This window comes from Aquarana catesbeiana, linkage group LG04 (assembly GCF_042186555.1).
Source record: "Aquarana catesbeiana isolate 2022-GZ linkage group LG04, ASM4218655v1, whole genome shotgun sequence".
Lineage (NCBI taxonomy): Eukaryota > Metazoa > Chordata > Amphibia > Anura > Ranidae > Aquarana > Aquarana catesbeiana.
The window spans coordinates 424,488,964-424,508,784 of NC_133327.1; the positions used below are offsets into that span (position 1 = coordinate 424,488,964).

Here is a 19,821-nt window from a genome sequence, read left to right on the forward strand (position 1 = left end):
GACAGATTTGATCCAGACCACGTGATGGAAGTAGGGCTACTGGAAGGCAGTTTCTTGCATCGGGGTAATATGTAAATAAAAAATAAAAAGCTTCTGCATAGTGCAGGTAAACCAGGGATTTTTATTTCTAAAAATACCATACAGAAAATGGATAAAAGTGATCAAAATTGAAATAAAATCTAAGCAGCGTAAGGAAGGGGAGATCGCCCGACGTGTTTCGATCAAGAGGGTCTTCCAGGAGAGCAGCCTAAGAAAGGTCATCTACATAGCCCAAGATTACAATAGGATTTGTGGGAGGTATCAGCTCCTTGGCAGGGGGTCCGGGCCCGGGCAGGCCAAAACAACCTATTAAGCGGCATGAAATGATGTGCAGGTAGTCTGCCTTTAGTACTGTCATGAACAAAAAACATAAGAACAAAATAAACAATAAAAGTGGGTCTGCAACCGCAGTCCAATTGAACCAAACAACCCCCCCTCCACCCCGCCCCCCCCCCAATTCAGTAAGAGGGGCCTCATTCCCAACCAACAGAAAAGAGGAAGGCTCAAAGCCAACATGAGGGCTATGTGCAAACGGCACTCAGCCTTTTCCTAACAAATTTGCCTCTTGTTATACGGCACGGATAGGCAGTGTGAATCACCTGGGTCCCCGGGGGCGCATACTTAAACTTCTAAGGTAATAAACTATATAGCTACCCCTACTGGCAATAGAGTGTTCCTTGGATTGATATAACGCACAGCCATCATACCAAAATGTACCATGGGCAGGAAGTCCAGCTCAGATGCCTCCAGAAACAGGATCCAGATTCTCAATCCCCCCCATCCCTCCCCACACCTCAGCAAAGAAGGAACTTCAGTAGAAGAGGGGGGTAGAAGAGAGGGGGGGGACGCGGGAACACAGGATCAGGAGGGGACACCCTTAGACCAGTGAAGGATAGGCAGGTCCCGGACCATCCGCCCCGTCATTAATACAGTACGTACGTTATGATGACCAAAGAATACGTGCGGGCATGCCATGTCCGGGTCTCGATGGTAATCTCCTGGATCTCAATCCGTAAAGAGGAGACCTCTACCTCTTTATTCCGATCCATTAGTAGAGTCAGCAGCTTCAACAGGTGGCTGCCCCACTGTCCCTGGAGCAAAGCTTGTAACATCCTCTAAGTAAATTGCCAAAAATGAGGTTGACCATAAAGATCTCCCGATCCACAAGAAAGCACTGTTGCATAAAGTTTAGATGCCTCCAACAGTAATTGGTGCGTAGGCGCAGGTATGCAAAGGGCGACAGAAAGGATAAGTCCTGCAGATCAGTGAGCACATGTGAGGCATCAAGCCTGGAAATCATTCAGAGGGGTAGCATGTACACAGTCCAGAGAGACCTAGATTCAAGGCCGGATTGTTTCAGCCCAAGCTGCAGCATCCCTGGGAGATGTGAAAAATTGTATTCTCTCCCCATCTTGAACCTGCAACCTGGCAGGAAAGAGCATGCTATACTTCACACCCTTTTGTCTCAGCATAGCTCTGACCTGATCAAAGGATTTGCGGCGACGCTGTGTCTCCACCGAGTAGTCCGGGAATATAAGCAAGGTTGCATTATCGAATTTCAGCTCTCCCTGAATTCTAGCTGCCCGCAGGATCGTGTCATGGTCTCTGTAGTGCAGTAGCTTAAATATAAAAGTGCGCGGCGGCGCTCCTGGGGGGGCCCCTAGTCGCTGGCATCCGATGGGCTCTCTCGATGGAGAAGTGAGGAGAGAAGGCGGCCCTGGGGAGCAATTTAGGTAAAAGCCCCTCCATAAAAGTTACCGGATCAGCTCCCTCAGCGCCTTCTGGGAGGCCGAGGATCCGCAGATTGCTCCTCCGGTTACGGTTCTCTGCGTCCTCGGCCCTGCTTTCCAAGTGTTTGACTTTAAGCTTCAGGGCCTGGATGTCAGCATGATGGTCCCTCTGTATATCCTCCACCTCAGAGACCCATCGTTCCGCTTCAGATACCCTATCTCTGAATTTGTCCATGTCCCTACGAATGAGGGCTGTTTCAGTCTGCACATGGTCAATCTTTGTTGTCAGTGTTGCCTGGCAGGTGGTTATGGCCAGCATTAGGGCATCAAAAGCCGCCGAACCCACCTGAATGGTCCCATCAGGCGGGGAGGGTGCCGGCGACGCCATCTTGGCCGCCTCTCGTGGAGCGGATCTCGGTACAGAGCGGGTTCTCACAGGAGTGTTGTTGTACCTGTTCTGGCTCGACTTCCTGCCCGCGGGCATCGCCCAGATCACCCTCTGAAGGTCCGGGGGGTGATAAGATCCTATTGCACAGTTCTCCACACTAGGATAATGTCAGGATTGATGGCCGGAGACGGGAGCTCAGTTAACACACGTCTGCTCCCAGCGCCATCTTGGACACGCCCCCCAGCGCTTTCACATTTTGAATGACAATTGCGCGGTCATACAACACTGTACCCAAATGAAATTGTTATTATTTTTTCCCCACAAATAGAGCTTTCTTTTAGTGGTATTTGATCACCTCTGCGGTTTTTATTTTTTGCGCTATAAACAAAAGAAGAGTGACAAGTTTACAAAAAAAACACAATAATTTTTACCTTTTGCGATAATAAATATCCAATTTTTTTTTCTTTAAAAAAATTTTTTTCTCAGTTTAGGCCGATATGTATTCTTGTACATATTTTTGGTAAAAAAATCGCAATAAGCGTATATAAATTGGTTTGCGCAAAAGTTATAGCGTCTACAAAATAGGGGATAGATTTATAACATTTTTATTTTTTTAAATTTTTTTACTAGTAATGGCGGCGATCTGCAATTTTTATCATGACTGTGATATTGCGACGGACACATCGGACACTTTTGACACATATTTGGGACCATTCACATTTATACAGCGATCCGTGCTATAAAAATGCATTGATTACTGTATAAATGTGACAGGCAGGGAAGGGGTTAACACTAGGTGGTGATCGAGGGGTTAACTGTGTTTGCTAGGGAGTGATTCTAACTGTAGGGGGTGGGGACTCACTAGGGGAGGAGACCGATCGGTGTACCTCTGTACTGGGAACACACCATCGGTCTCCTCTCCTCTGACGGGACCGTGGATCTGTGTGTTTATACACACAGATCCATGGTCCTGCTGTGTTACCGGTAATCGCGGGTGCCCAGCAGACATCGCAGCCGCCGGGCATGCGCACGGGGTGCTTAGTGACATGGCGGGCACGCGATATCACTGTCGGTGGCGCGCGCGCGCCCCCTGGTAGCCTGGGAAAGCGAGGCCGTCATATGATGCCCGCCCGCCACGAGAGCTGCGCCACCTGGGCGTCAATTGACAGCCGGCGGTCAGCAAGCAGTTAAAGGCCCTGACGAAACACGTAAGCCATATCCTTGACCTCTTATACCAGGATCTGCACACCCTGGACTAAAGAAACAGTAAACTTTATTCTTCTTTATTCTTCTTCAGACTGTAATATGTTTTAAAAGTTTCCATCCACGGATGGCAAATAAAGGTTTTCTATACTTTTTAAAACTGTGTTCTAAATTATTACTCACACTCCACTGAGGCACATGTCCCACCTTATTCCTTCTTGTATTTGAATCTTAGCACTGTTTAGTACCTGTTTTAAATAATATGTATCAAACTAAATCTGAAAAACGTGAAAGAAGCACTTTACATGTTGGGAGGTCTTTGTAATCGAGATACTGCACAAGGGGGTATATTTCATTCATAAAAATGAGCTACAGTCAGGGGCGGATCCAGGAAGGGCAACGGGGCAATTGCCCCCCCGAGAAATTAGATGTGGGTGAGTTAGTGGGCGGCTGAGAGAGTGGGCAGCTCCGCGGGCGGGTGAGAAAGCGGACGGGCCATGCAGCTGGGTGGATGAGGCAATGGGCGGGTGACAGAGAGCGGGCGGCTCTGTGGGCGGGTGAGAGAGCGGGTGGGCTGGGCAGCTGAGCAGCTCAGTGGGCAGGTGAGAGAGCGGGCGGCTCTACGGGCGGGTGGCTGGGCAGCTGAGAGCAGGCAGGTCAGGCAGCTGGCCGGCTCAAGGGGTGAGATGGCGGCTGGCCAATCAGCGAGCTGGTGGGCGGGGGGAGCAGAGAGATGAAATCATCTCTCACCGCCCGCCCTGCATCCCTGCAGTTCCACCCTCACTGTGCAGGCAGCTGCGGGCAGCAGAGAGATTATATTATCTCTCTGCTGCCTGACTGTGGGACACAGCAAGAGACAATCCCCACCTTAGCAGGAAAGTGACACAGCAAGTGACAATTAGCAACGAGTGACAGGTGACGTGGCAAGGGACAAATCTGCAACGTATGGCAAATGACAGTCCACAACGAGTGGCAAGTGACAATCCGCAACGTGTGGCAGGTGACGTGGCAAGTGACAGTCTGCAACTTGTGGCAAGTGACAATCCACAACTTGTGACAGGTGATGTGGCAAGTGACAGTCTGCAACTTGTGGCAGGTGATGTGGCAAGTGACAATCCGCAACTTGTGGCAGGTGACTTGGCAAGTGACAATCCACAACATGCGGCAGGTGACGTGGCAAGTGACAGTCTGCAACTTGTGGCAGGGTAATGTGGCAAGTGACAATCCGCACCTGGTGGCAGGCGACGGTGGCAAGTGACAATCCACAACTTGTGGCAGGTGACGTGGCAAGTGACAATATGCAACGTGTGCCAGGTGGCGTGGCAAGTGACAATCCACATCTGGTGGCATGTTACATAGTAGGTGAGGTTTAAAAAGCACACAAGTCCATCAAGTCCACCCTATGTGTGTAATTATATGTCATTATTACCTTGTATATCCCTGTATGTTGCGGTCGTTCAAGTGCTTATCGAATAGTTTCTTGAAACTATCAATGAGACCACCGCCTGTGGAAGGGAATTCCATATCCTTGCCGCTCTTACAGTAAAGAACCCTTTATGTAGTTTAAGGTTAAACCTCTTTTCTTCTAATTTTAATGAGTGGCCACGAGTCTTGTTAAACTCCCTTCTGCGAAAAGGTTTTATCCCTATTGTGGGGTCACCATTATGGTATCTGTATATTGAAATCATATCCCCTCTCAATCGTCTCTTCTCCAGAGAGAATAGGTTCAGTGCTCGCAAATGACACACTCAGGGCTCCCACTGATTCTGCATTATGGTGAGTTGAACCATTTAATTTTATATAACAATGTAATCATAGAAATAATGTGCTTCAATCATCCTGACACCATAACAACCATGGTGCCTGGATGATTGAAGTGCTAACACCAGCCATTTCCCTGATAAATTGCCCGCAAAAAACATATTTTCTGGCAGTGCCCCTCCCGAGACTAGACTCTGGATCCGCCCCTGGCTACAGTATGTCCAATTCAAAATTCCAACCCTTTGGGACAGTAGTCTGTAATTTAAAATACAATATACCTCCCTCTTGTAAAGCAGCCAGAATAACTCCACACCCTTCTTGGGGTTATTACCCTTTCTATTCCTCAGATTTTCACAGCAATAATCCTTAAATCTCTTTGCTGTTCTCCCCACATACCAAATCAAACATATTTTGCATGTAATAAGATACAAAATATAACAAGTATTACAGCTTATAAGCAATGCAAGCTTAAATTCTCTACCACTAAGGTTAGGCTCACACTAAATGTGGGTGCAGGTCTGCATGTAATTGCATGCTTTCCCACACCCCCAACAAAAATGCACTGCTCTTAGCATTTCTTAATGGAACCCCCACGCACTGGAAATCACAGCAGGTTTTCCTGTGTGGGTATATATATGAACAAGAGGGGTGTGTGGCGCTACCTGGAGGTCTATATCAAGGAGGAATTGAGTAGAGATGTCATATGTGTACTAGAATAGGCTAAATGATAATAAAGGATCTCCTACCTTAATAAATAAATTAAATAAATAAAAAGGAGGAAATATATCGTATAAGCCTAAGTATCCATCCTATGGCTCTGTGTAGTTTATACGTATGCAGTGGGAATAAAACTAAACATATAAACCACCTTCTCTTTTGGAAAAAAAAAAAAAAAAAACACCTTCAACCCACATATACCAGTATCACATCTACATAGGGAAAAATTGTCACATCACTGAGGAATCAGAGACCCACTAAATATGATCCTCCAAGACAGATACAATAATTAATGCAGTATTCCCTAAGTAGTAGCAGAGAAAAAAAACATAAAGTCTCTAATATGCAAAAATGAACAACTGAAGGAAGAAAAAATTTTAAAATAAAAGTCCCATATACGTAGTAGTGTCTGCATCAAATCTGGATAACATCAAGGTGACTTGGTGCTTAAATATTATTCCAGGTGACTTCTGTGCTCCCCCTTCAGAATTCCTACTCACTGGATCCAGGTACCCCTGCAGGGGTAGTGGGCCTGTAGTGCTTTTTATGGAGGTCACTGCTCCCTGGTGTCCGCGGTGAGTGTTCCGGATGTGTCCTTATTAAGTGGTTGGTCAGCAACTGCAGAACAGGAGCACGGCACTGTTACATGGCACACACCACTTCCAGCATCAAGCAATTTAGTGGGTCTCTGATTCCTCAGTGATGTAACAATTTTTCCTTATGTAGATGTGATACTGGTATATGTGGGTTGAAGGTGGTTTATATGTTTAGTTTTATTCCCACTGCATACGTATACACTACACAGAGCCAAAGGGAGGATACTTAGGCTTATACGATATATTTCCTCCTTTTTATTTATTTAATTTATTTATTAAGGTAGGAGATCCTTTATTATTGTTTAGCCTATTCTAGTACACATATAACATCTCTACTCAATTCCTCCTTGATATAGACCTCCAGGTAGCGCCACACACCCTTCTTGTTCATATATATACTTTTATCCGGGGCACCCCTTGTGAGTGCTTCCGTTTCAGGGGAGGCAGCAACCTTTTTTCCTTATTACTGTGTAGGCCTATCCTAAGCGCAGTGGTTTCTTTTATTTATTTGTTTCCTGTGTGGGAACCACATAACATTATGCTGTTTCCCTGCGGCTGCGATTTCCCTTAAATTGTAGAAGAGTACCCTTATTCTTTTTCTATGTGTCATAATAACTAGGTAATAAAAAAAATTGCCCAAAGTAGGTGAACCTCTGGACATTATCTTAATACTGTTACCCAAAACCTCAGAATAGACTTGATAATTTTTAAGAATATGTAAATATCTATCAATTAAATTCCTAATTTTGTTAACTACTGTATCCAGTTAAAAAATAGACTTATTATATGTATCTACCCTATATAGTTTGTCCATAAAAGACCATTCCTGACTTTAGATCTTGCAATTCTAATTGCGCTATTTAGAACAGATTATTCAGGTTTAGTTTGATTTATATTATTTAAAAAGCGGACTAAATGATGTTAACAATGTAATTTTATAGGAACAGTTTTCAGTACACTAGTAAGTCTCTTTTCTTCTGTCAATGTCAATTTGTATCTCTCTTCGTGATTTACCTTGATGTAAAGTTTTTACTTTTAGTTTTGTTTTGACTCAATGGAGACATGGTATCTACTAATCACCCTGTGAATCAAGCTGTAATGATTAACACTCTATTGGAGAGATATGTGGTTTAATGGCATGTCAGCAATATGGTGGATACTCCATGATTATGTGCAATCTCATCTCTTCTGCTGCTTTGTACAGTATCTCACAAAAGTGAGTACACCCCTCACATTTTTGCAAAAATGTTATTATATCTTTTCATGTGACAACACTGAAGAAATGACACCTTGCTACAATGTAAAGTAGTGAGTGTACAGCTTGTATAACAGTGTAAATTTGCTGTCCCCTCAAAATAACTGAACACATAGCCATTAATGTGTAAACCACTGGCAACAACACTGAGTGCACCCCTAAGTGAAAATGTCCAAACTGGGCCCAAAGTGTCAATATTTTGTGTGGCCACCATTATTTTCCAGCACTGCCTTAACCCTCTTGGGGATGGAGTTCACCAGAGTTTCACAGGTTGCCACTGGTGTCCTCTTTTACTCCTCCATGACGACATCACAGAGCTGGTGGATGTTAGAGACCTTGCGCTCCTCCACCTTCCATTTGAGGATGCCCCACAGATGCTCAATAGGGTTTAGGTCTGGAGACATGCTTGACCAGTCCATCACCTTTACCCTCAGCTTCTTTAGCAAGGCAGTGGTCTTCTTGAAGGTGTGTTTGGGATCCTTATCATGTTGGAATACTGCCCTGCGGCCCAGTCTCCAAACGGAGGGGATCATGCTCTGCTTCAGTATGTCACAGTACATGTTGGCATTCATGGTTCACTCAATGAAGTGTAGCTCCCCAGTGCCGGCAGCACTCATGCAGCCCCAGACCATGACACTCCCATCACCATGCTTGACTGTAGATAACACACACTTGTCTTTGTACTCCTCACCTAGTTTCCACCACACATGCTTGACACCATCTGAACCAAATAAGTTTATCTTGGTCTCATCAGACCACAGGACATGGTTCCAGTAATCCATGTCTTTAGTCTGCTTGTCTTCAGCAAACTGGGCTTTCTTGTTCATCATCTTTAGAAGAGGCTTCCTTCTGGGATGACAGCCATGCAGACCAATTTGATGCAGTGTGCGGCATATGGTATGAGCACTGACAGGCTGACCCCCCACCCCTTCAACCTCTGCAGCAATGCTGGCAGCACTCATACGTCTATTTCCCAAAGATAACCTCTGGATATGACGCTGAGCACATGCACTCAACTTCTTTGGTCGACCATGGCGAGGCCTGTTCTGAGTGGAACCTGTCCTGTTAAAATGCTGTATGGTCTTGGCCACCATGCTGCAGCTCAGTTTCAGGGTTTTGGCAATCTTCTTATAGCCTAGGCCATCTTTATGTAGAGCAACAATTCTTTTTTTCAGATCCTCAGAGAGTTCTTTGCCATGAGGTGCCATTTTGAACTTCCAGCGACCAGTATGAGAGAGTGAGAACAATAACACAAATTTAACACACCTGCTCCCCATTCACACCTGAGACCTTGTAACAATAACAAGTCACATGACACTGGGGAGAGAAAATAGCTAATTGGGCCCAATTTGGATATTTTCACTTAGGGGTATACTCACTGTTGTTTCCAGCGGTTTAGACATTAATGGCCGTGTGTTGAGTTATTTTGAGGGGACAGCAAATTTACACTGTTATACAAGCTGTACAATCACTACTTTACATTGTAGCAAAGTGTAATTTCTTCAGTGTTGTCACATGAAAAGATATAATAAAATATTTACAAAAATATGAGGGGTCTACTCACTTTTGTGAGACATTGTATATGTTTTTCTGGATGCATTACAATACATTTTCTATATGATGTCTACAGTTGTGAGCTGGACTGGCATCTGGAATTTGGGCAGATAAAGGGGTGGGCTGACCTGATGCGGTACTGTTCACTACATGTCTTGATGCATTTCTCATGAGACCATGGGAATTCACTGATGCATTTCTCAGAGCGGCGCTTAGGACTGTTCATTCATAACTTGTAAATGTCCGCAAAGCAACCTGGCGGCCAGGTGGGAGGTTGTACCCAGCCACGGTGGAAGTGATGATATAAGCACGTCACAGCTCCTATTCACCTTTTATCAAGGAAACTACTGATAGGAGGAAACAATGGCACCGGAAGAGTAAAGAAACAAGGAGTAAATAAAGAGGGTAAAAATGGACTATGAAAAAAGAAAAGTAGAACATTTTGACACAAGACAAGGGCAATGCCTGTTAGGCAGAATATATTCCTTCTGGCTGATGTTTAGCTTTGAAGCGATTTTAAACCCTATGTTATCCTCACTTGCTCTGTTCAATGGTTTTGCAGAGAGCAGCTCTGATTCTCTGCTTCTCAGGTCCCCCGCCGGTGCTCATGGCTCCTCCTCGCCACCCAGTGCCCACCATAGCAAGCTGCTTGCTATGGGAAAACTCGTGCTCTGTGTATCCATTGACACACAGAGTGTGGCTTAACTCCGCCCCAGCTCCTTCCTCTCTGTCTGTGATTGACAGCCATGGGAGTCAATGGCTTTCGCTGCTAGCCTATGAGGAGGGAAAGTGCAGAGAGAGAGACGCTGCTCTTGTGCATAGAGAATGCATTAAGATAAAAAGCCTTCAGCCTTTAGAACCACTTTAAGGCATCCCCCAAACATGTTATTTATAGTCTAAGTGCAACAAAAATAAAAAAAACACAAAAATAAGCACATTGAACATAGCTTACAGTTAGTAAGAGGTATTATGTGTGCTGAAGATTCTACCATTAAGTGAAATCCTTCTCCATCCTTATTCCCCCCACCCATGCCTCTGTAATCTTCTGGTGTGGCAAGGTTAGAAGGTAATACAATGCTATTGACCTGTGAGAGCTGTCACACGTTCTTATCAAGAATGGCTGACTATGCCCATCCTTTCCACTAAACTCCTCAACGCAGTGTATAGTATGGCTTCTATGAATTTAGCAGCTGGGAGGAAAGGGCATGCAAGGTCAGCCACTTCTTATGAGAGCCTTTGAAAGCTCCTATAGTTCTAGTAACCGCTGCCGCCATAATCTTTTGGTGCATCAGAGGTTATTCAAACTGTGGGAGCTGTCAAAGGCTGGCCGACTCATAATAGATGTTGGAGGAATCCAGCAGAAGAAGAAAGCACAAGGGACACATCCTACCCACTGTAAGTTATGTCCCCTGTGTTGATGTTTGTGTTTTTTATTTGGCTGCACTTAGGCTTTAAAAGATTTGTGTATTTTCAATATTGCGCTTTAAGCCACATAAAAAGACCCTTCCCCCGCACATGGCATTGCCTAGCTACCAATGCCCTTTTTTCAATAATAGCTTGCCCATTAGTCATACAAGAAAAGACATATAAAATAGCTAGTTTTGCCTCTTATTGTCTTGAATAAGGTGTAATGCTAAATTTGAAATTAGTAGAAATTTAACATTCTCCAAATCTGGCTTGAACCACACCCGGCTAGGCTAGGTTATCCCTAGCCACTATTGCCAGAAACTCCATGAAAGTTCAAATTTTCTTTCTCTAGCATTGTATATTGCCTAGGTAAACCAAAGAAAACAGTCCAAGTACATACCTAATCCTTTCAGAATTTTTTTTTCAGGACTTTGCTCTTTGCTAGCAGCTGAGTCTTTGGCCAAAGGGGCATCCGAAGAAGAAATTGATTCCTTTGATTCTTCAGTGTTTGCAACATCAGTATCTCCATCATCATTGGATAGTAGCTCTTTGGTTGGTAAAGTTAAACTCTCATTTTCATTACTTGTAATATCAGAAGAGGTATATGTTTGGATAATGTCTTCTAGTTGCCTGTCAAATTCCTCAGAAATGTCATTTGTTTCACAAGGAACATTTTCTGTAATGCTGATGACTGTTGGTGGTTTATTATCTGCTTCTGGGAAGCCATTTTGACTATTTGTCACATTTACTGTTGGTGCTAGCTGTTCATCACTTTTGATTGCTGAGGTATCATTATTCGACTCCATAGTTTACCTAAATGGGAAACATTACAATATGTTAGATGGTAAAAATATGTATTGATTTTGGTCTCAGGTCATCTCTCTGTTGTCTACCCTGGTGCGGACCTTAGTCTATACTCCTGCCACCCCTTTGCCTTCTGGGACTACTGGATAAAGAACTACGGCCATTCTATGTGAGAATATTTCTGATAGACCATAGCTTAGAGAGAGATGAATACCACCAGATCTTCCACTTTATCACTGTGGAAGGAATTCATGAACCAAATTACCACACCCAAAAGCAAACATTTATCATATTGCAGCTTACAAATGTGATGGCTGCATTTGTTTTCTTTTTTTATAATTTCTTTCCTTATTTTTACCTAGTTATCCAGCCTGTCTGTCTGTTTTTTCAAGAGAACAGGTTGTCTAGCAGAAGTAGCAGTTAGAGCGGGAATTGGCAACCCATCGATCGTGATCCACCTATCATTTGTGGACAGGTGACAGGTAAATCACATCCCTTCCTTGCTGACCCTGGACTGGTCCTCCTGCATATGCAGAGCGGTGCAGGGATGGAATAGCTTGGTATGCTGCACCACTGCATACTAAGCCCCCGTAACTACCCCCTGCAGCAGCTGAAGTCTGGCTTCTCCTCTTCTCTCTCTTGCAATCTTTCAGCTGCTGCAAGGGGATCGGTTCCATTAAATGCCACCCCTGCTGCCCCTCTTATCCAGGTTCCCCTTTCTTCTGCTGCCTGGGCCCCACTGTATGCTCCCTTGCCCCCCCCCCCCCGCAGCGCTGCCAGCTTTCTCTCCCCTTCCACCTATCGGCTGGTGCGGGGATTGTTTCAGGATAAAGAGCTGGTGAAAGGACCGGTAAATATATCAGTAAATATGTTTTTACTATGCTTCAGTTTGTGAATGAACAGGGAGACTGTTCAGGGCTCTTCCTGTTTATTTATTCTGTGCAGCTGAGGTCACAGAGATGGAGATTGAGGACTGTGTCCTCAATCTCCTTTCTCTGTCCCACAAATGAGACATCAGGGGTCAATTTAGACCCCTGATATTTCACCAAAGCCCCCTTGACAAGGCTGCTAAAAAAACGGTAAAAAATAATTAAAAAAAAAAAAGTTGTAAAAAAAAAAAAGAAAAAGTTAATTTAAAAAACTACTGACAACTTTCACTGCCCTACTGACACCTTCCTCTGCCCTACTGACACAGTCCACTGCCCTACCAACACCAACATTTACCCTACTGACACCATTCACTGCTCTACTGACACCTTCCACTGTCTTACTGCCCTACTGACCCAAAAGGCCTGGTATGGACCCCCACACCGTTCTTTTAAACATTTTTCTATTGATGGGAATGGTATATTATTGCTGGCAATTTAAATGTGATTTGACTCGTTTTTTTTTTCTTTAGAAATGTCAGTTTTGCTGCAGTAGGTTCTAGCCGTGGTACAGATGTGTCGCTTTACAGGCAGACTAAGGGGACCCCCCAGGAGCTATATTTAAATGAATTTTTCATTCTATTGTTGTACTTTACAGCCAGTGTACAGCTGATGACTCATCGGTTGCTAAGGACATGGCAGCTGGCTTCCCGCCCCGCTCCTTAGCAACAAGCTTTATACAGTGACTGTAAAAATGCGGTTACAAAAACGCAGAAAGCACAGCAAAAAGTACTGCAGAAATGCTCAAAAGCAATATTCATAGATTTGAATCGAGCCTTAAGCCGCATACACACGATGGGATTTTCCGACGGGAATTGTGTGATGACAGGCTGTTGGCGGAAAATCTGACCATTTTTACGCTCCATCGGACAATTGTTGTCGGATTTTCCGCAGACAAATGTTGGATGGCAGGTTTTAAAATTTTCTGCGGACAAATGTCTGTTGTCGGAATTTCCGAGCGTGTGTACACAAATCCATCGGACAAAAGTCTAAAGTACAAACACGCATGCTCGGAAGCAAGGACGAGCCAGAAGCGGTCAGTCTTGTAAACTAACGTTCGTAATGGAGAATTAACATTCGTGACATGGCAAATTATGAAATCTCGAAATGCAGCGCACATTCTCTTCTTCTTTAATGGGATAATAATGAAGCTGCTTTGCTGGTGATACTGATGGAGTTATTGCAGACTGTTTTTCAAAGGCTTTTTTTTTTTTAGTGATATCAAGAATAATATTATTATGCGTTTTTTTTTTTTGGCAAGTTACCACAACAACATTATCCCGTAGTTTTTAAAATCAAAGATACAACTATGTTAGTGTTCCTTGTCAATTTTACATTGTATTTTTTTAAATGTAACTGCCTACTCCCAAACTGTCATTTGAAGTAAAGCACATAGCCAAGTATTATTCTCCACAATTTTTTTATTGTGCATTAAAAAAAGAAAACAAATAAAATTAGACATGCTATCTTCCAATAGAACTGAACCAAAAAGTGCATTCTATGCATCCAAAAATATAGAAAATATACCAAATCAAATCATTATTATTCAACCAAAAAATAAAATAAAAGCCTCCTGCTTTTAATGTCCTGTCCTGCTTCTTAATATAGGGGGTCAACAATGCCAAGAGCTGGTGAAAGCAGGGGTCTGTTATCCGGAGATAATTCCGAAAATCATCTGGATTATTCTCCTGGAGCTCCTGCAGCAAAGGCATATGACATAATTGGTCATGATTAATAAAGCAAGATTGGTCCAATTTTAGGTCCAAGAAATCCTCCTCCTCCTGTTCCTGGACTGGACTTGGGTCAAAGCAATAACTCCAAGCCAATAATAAATAACACGTTATCTCCTCTGATTTTGTAACATGTCTGGTTGACGAACGGCCGTTCAGAAACGAACGGAAAAGCGCAAAATGAAAAGCGCGAATCAACACTCACCAAACTTCTACTAACACGAAATTAGCAGAAGGAGCCCAAAGGGTGGTGCTAAAGAGCTGAAAAACCACATAGTACATCACTACGTTCGTGTTTGTTGGCCGACAATTCCTTGCTATTTGTATGCAAGACAAAATCTAGTCACACGCCTTCGGACAAAAGTCTGAGGTTTTGTCTGTGGAAAATCCGATCGTGTGTATGAGGCCTAAAGCCTCGTACACACGATCGGATTGTTGGCCAACAAAACCATGAACTTTTGTCCGAGACGTACTATGTTGTTTTTCAGCTCTTTAGCGTCACCCTTTGGGCTCTTTCTGCTAATTTCGTGTTAGTAGATGTTTGTTGAGTGTTGATTTGTGCTTTTTATTTTGCACTTTTCATTTCGTGCTTTTCAGTTAGTTTCTGAACGGCCGTTCATCAACCAAACATGTTGCAGAATCGGAGGAGATAACATGTTATTTATTATTGGCCTTGGAGTTATTGCTTTGACATAATTTTTTTGGTTGAATAATGATTTGGTTTGGTATATTTTCTATATTTTTGGATGCATAGAAATTGTGGAGAATAATACTTGGCTATGTGCTTTACTTCAAATGACATTTTGGGAGTAGGCAGATACATTTAAAAAAATACAATGTAAAATTGACAAGGGACACCAACATAGCTGTATCTTTGATCTTAAAAACTACGAGATAATGGTGTTGTGGTAACTTGCCCAAAAAAAAAAAAAAAGCATAACAATATTATTTTGGTATCACTAGAAAAAAAAAGCCTTTGAAAATTAGTTTGCAATAACTCATCAGTATCACCAGCAAAGCAGCTTCATTATTATCCCATTAACCACTTGCTTACTGGGCACTTAAACCCCCTCCTGCCCAGACCAATTTTCAGCTTTCAGCGCTGACGCACTTTGAATGACAATTGTGCGGTCATACAACACTGTACCCAAATGAAATTTTTATTATTTTTTTCCCACAAATAGAGCTTTCTTTTGGTGGTATTTAATCACAGCTGGGATTTTTATTTTTTGCTAAACAAACAAAAAAAAATGAAAAATTTTGAAAAAAAAAATCATGTTTCATAGTTTGTTATAAAATTTTGCAAACAGGTAATTTTTCTCCTTCATTGATATGAGCTGATGAGGCAGCACTGGTGGGCACTGATAGGCTGCACTGATGGGCACGGATAGGCACAGTTAAGGCAGCACTGATAGGCACAATTAAGGTGGCACTGATAGGCACAGTTAAGGAGGCGCTGATAGGCACAGATAAGGCGGTACTGATGGGCACAGATAAGGCAGCACTGATGGCCACTGATGGGCCCTGATGGGTGGCACTGATGGGCACTGATAGGTACCAATGATAGGTGGCACTGATGGGCGGCACTGATGGGCGGCACTGATGGGCGGCACTGATGGGCAGTGATGGGCGGCACTGATGGGCACTTATGATCACTGGTAGGTGACACTGATGGGCACTGATAGGTGGCACTGATGTGCAGCACTGTTGTTGAGGCACTGATTGTGGGCACTGATGGGTGGCACTGTGGGCACTGATGGGTGGCACTGTGGGCACTGGTAGGCGGCACTGCTGCCTATTAATAGGTGGCACTGGCAGGGGGCACAGGTGGGCACTGGTGATCTGGCGGCAGATCTCCGTGATCGGGACTGATGTCCCTCTCACAGCTGCTAGTGATCGGTTGTTTTTTCCTCCTCACGCTGTCAGCGCGAGGAGAAAAAATTGCCGATTACCGGCTCTGTTGACATCACATGATCAGCTGTCATTTGCTTACAGCTGATCATGTGGTAAGGGGTCAAGATTGACCCCTTACTCCGATCTGTGACCAGTCGAGTCTCATAGACTTGCTGATCACAGAGCGCGCCCTCGTGCACAGGACGACGTCAATGAACGTAGTCCCGGCATAGCAGGTCCTCGCTGTAGCCGTCATTCGGCTATAGCACAGATCTCTAGTGGTTAAAGAAGAAGAGAATGTGCGCTGCATTTCGAGATTTCATAATTTGCAACGTCACCAATGTTAGTTCTCCATTACGAACGTTAGTTTACAAGACCGACTGCTTCTGGCTCGTCCTTGCTTCCAAGCATGCGTGCTTGTACTTTGAACTTTTGTCTGACGGACTTGTGTACACACGCTCGGAAAATCCAACAACACAACTTTGTTCGCGGAAAATTTTAAAACCTGCTAGCCAACATTTGTCCACGGAAAATCCGACAACAATTGTCCGATGGAGCATGCACATGGTCGGATTTTCCGCCAACAGCCTGTCATGTAACATTTCCCGTCGGAAAGTCCGATCGTGTGTAGGCGGCTTAAGAGTTGTTCATTTTTTTCTTAAAGCGGAGTTCCACACAAAAATGGAACTTCCGCTTTTCTGAACCCTCCCCCCCTCCGGTGTCACATTTGGCACCTTTCAGGGGGGAGGGGGGTGCAGATACCTGTCTAAGACAGGTATTTGCACCCACTTCCGGCATAGACTCCCATGGAAGTCTATGCCTCTTCCTGTCAGTCCGCGCTGTCTCCTGGGAAACACACAGCTCCCAGGAGATATCGGGGACCAGTTACGATGCGCAGCGCGACTCGCGCATGCGCAGTAGGGAACCGGGAAGTGAAGCCGCAACACTTCACTTCCTGATTCCCTCACCTAGGATGGCGGCAGCAGCTGCCGAGAACCGAGCGGGTTCTCGGCGTCGCCTGCCGACATCGCTGGACCCTGGGACAGGTAAGTGGCCATGTATTAAAAGTCAGCAGCTGCAGTATTTGTAGCTGCTGGCTTTTAATATATATTTTTTTTTGGCGGTTTAGGTGGACCCCCGCTTTAATCATCTATGTATATAGTGTGAGCCAGAAATGTCAAGCTGCTTTTAGTATATACATGCAAGCTGGTAATTTGGTTTATTCAAATTTTTTTTTTATTTAAGCTAATTATCATAAATGTTTCCATCATTGCAATCTTGTGAGCAAAACATTAAGTTACCAGGGAAATACGCTTAGAAATATTTATGAAGTATTCAGCTAAATAAAAAGATATATGTCTTAGTATTGGTAATATGCTGGTAATGATTAATAGAAAATCCAGTACCTCACATTGCATGAACACGCAGTTTGATAGGTGGTACATATATAATAGAAAAGAAAAAAAAAAACTGCGCTAAGGTGTATTAGATAATGTGCTGGAAGCACAATATAAAAATTGTACAAGTGAACGATATAAGTGATAAAATCTGCGATTCTTCTGCACAACAAAACAGTGTAAAATAAAGAAAAAATGTTAGAATCGCGCTACCACATTGGCTCAATGGTGTGTAAATTGGTGATATTAATGTCCATGAAACAGAAATATATGTGGCATAATCAGATTCCACAAAGTGATATAGTACCAAAAATGCAGCTGGCTATTGACCGTGACCGTGATATTTATTTAAGATGTGCACACTCACCCCACAGGATTTTGTTACTTAATAATTCCGTTTCTATCTACTATAAGATCCGTCTGAATTTGTGTCATTTTGGTGTCTTTCGCAGAGCATTAAGGGTTTATCTCCTGCCTTGCGGCTGCGCACGTCCTACGACAGATTGAACTCAAAGCGAGGCTTGGTTTGAATATTTTAGTATTTAGGGAGGTGACGCAGCGCACCGCCCGTGCCCCTGGACGACGTAACCTATTACAAAATGCGTAGGGCAGAGCGACGTGCTTGTGTCACCTCGCATCATCGTAGTTGTCTCAGCAGGATGGGTTTGTCTGTGGGCCAATATTTCTCACTGGTGGTGGATTGAACACAGCATTTCCTATGTCACAGAAGAATACACATGTTTAATAATCGTTGGACTTTTTCTGTATTATAATACTCATTTGTTCACGGGTGTTGGACATTATTTTTGGTCGAATATGTTATCACATTTTTAATATTTTGTATGCATCAAGTACTTTTGCATTTTTGGTACTATATCACTTTGTGGAATCTGATTATGCCACATATATTTCTGTTTCATGGACATTAATATCACCAATTTACACACCATTGAGCCAATGTGGTAGCATGATTCTAACATTTTTTCTTAGGTACATATATAATCCAGACAAACAATCTGGCATTATTTAATGGTAGGAGTCAAGTAACAGTAAACATTTTTTTCCAGTTTATAACTTTGTGAAAGATAATGAGGAGGAAGATAAGTTATCCTTGTCCAAAGTAGGAATTGCTACAAAGTTAAGGTCTCTTCCAATTAAGCTGGCCATACACACATCCATTTTCGGCTGACTCATGACGAATTGGCTGAAATCTGCTCTGTGGGTGGCCTTGTTGGCAACACCCAAATAGACAAAAGTTGATTTTTTCAATTGACTGGTCGAATGACCTGGGTTTAAAATTGTCAGCCCAACAGATTCTGTATGCACTCAGATACAGCCACTGTTTGGGCATACTGAGACCCAGCTGTAAAAAAACAATTGCCAGGGGAAGAAAAAAAAAATCGTAGGAAATGTGTCCATCCGTGCTGTTATAGTGGAAGAAGGAATCTGTTAGATTGCTTTCGCTTAGCTAGCAGGTTGAACTAAATAAATCTTTACATGTGTGGTAAGGCCACCTTAAAACATGAAAGACAAGGCATATTCTTCTAATAACATTATAGTCAATATTAGGGGCAATGCGTGGTTGTAAACCCAATGAAGTGACTGGCCTCAGATGATACACAGAGCTGAAGCAAAGCCTCCCAGTCTTTACATCCATTCAAAGTGCAGAATTTATACAGCTTGTCCGAGCCTTCAGAAAACAGGGGACAGGCAGCTGAAGTTACACTAAGTGAGGAGAGTGAGAGCTGATTGGAGGGAAGGGAAAAAACCCCCTCACATAGCACACAAGAACAGAGCTAAGGCTGTCAGTCACAGGCTGTGTGCTGGATAGGGTTGCCACCTTTTCTTTAAGTCAAACCCGAACACTTCAGCGTCGCAAAGCAATTTTTTTTCATAGTATGCATAGATAAACTATACATAGATGTTGCTATTAAATAACATTTCAAATCATATGACTTTAATCACAAGAGTCCCCCTTTACATCAAAGTCTGCAGAGTTCCCCTTTTACATCTGAACTCGCAGAGTTCCTTTTCACTGTAAGGGGGGATCTCTGTAGACTATGATGTAAGGGAGAACTCTGGGGACTCTAACATAAGGGATGCTCTGGTGTACAGAGAGGACTCTGATGTAAGGGGGAACACTGTGGCCCCTGGTACTCTGAGAACCCTGATTTACCTTAGCATACTCACTTAGAGGCAGGAGAGAGAAGGGGTTGGGGGGGGGCTTCAGTCAGAGACAGGGATGGATGGTGAGCTCACTCACTCCTTGGCAGTCAGCACCTCTTATCCAGATGTATCTGAAGCTGCTGGACTTCAAATTTCAAATCCACACTTTCCTTTTCTGAGGTACAGCACCGGGGATTGGAGTGTGGGCAGACACAGAAGGGTAGGGGCGGGAGAAAGAGGTGCCGATGGAGCCCT

At 43.6% G+C, this 19,821-nt stretch overlaps 1 protein-coding gene across 1 annotated transcript in view; it reads right to left on the bottom strand.

Moving 5' to 3' along the window:
- The window catches only part of TXLNB (taxilin beta), a 156,317-nt gene that overhangs the window by 109,638 nt on the left and 26,858 nt on the right, over positions 1-19,821 (bottom strand). The window contains exon 2 of the mRNA XM_073627391.1: positions 11,051-11,463. Within this exon, the coding sequence (XP_073483492.1) occupies positions 11,051-11,456 (406 nt within the window). The 5' untranslated portion in view covers positions 11,457-11,463. The remainder of the gene's footprint in view (positions 1-11,050; positions 11,464-19,821) is intronic.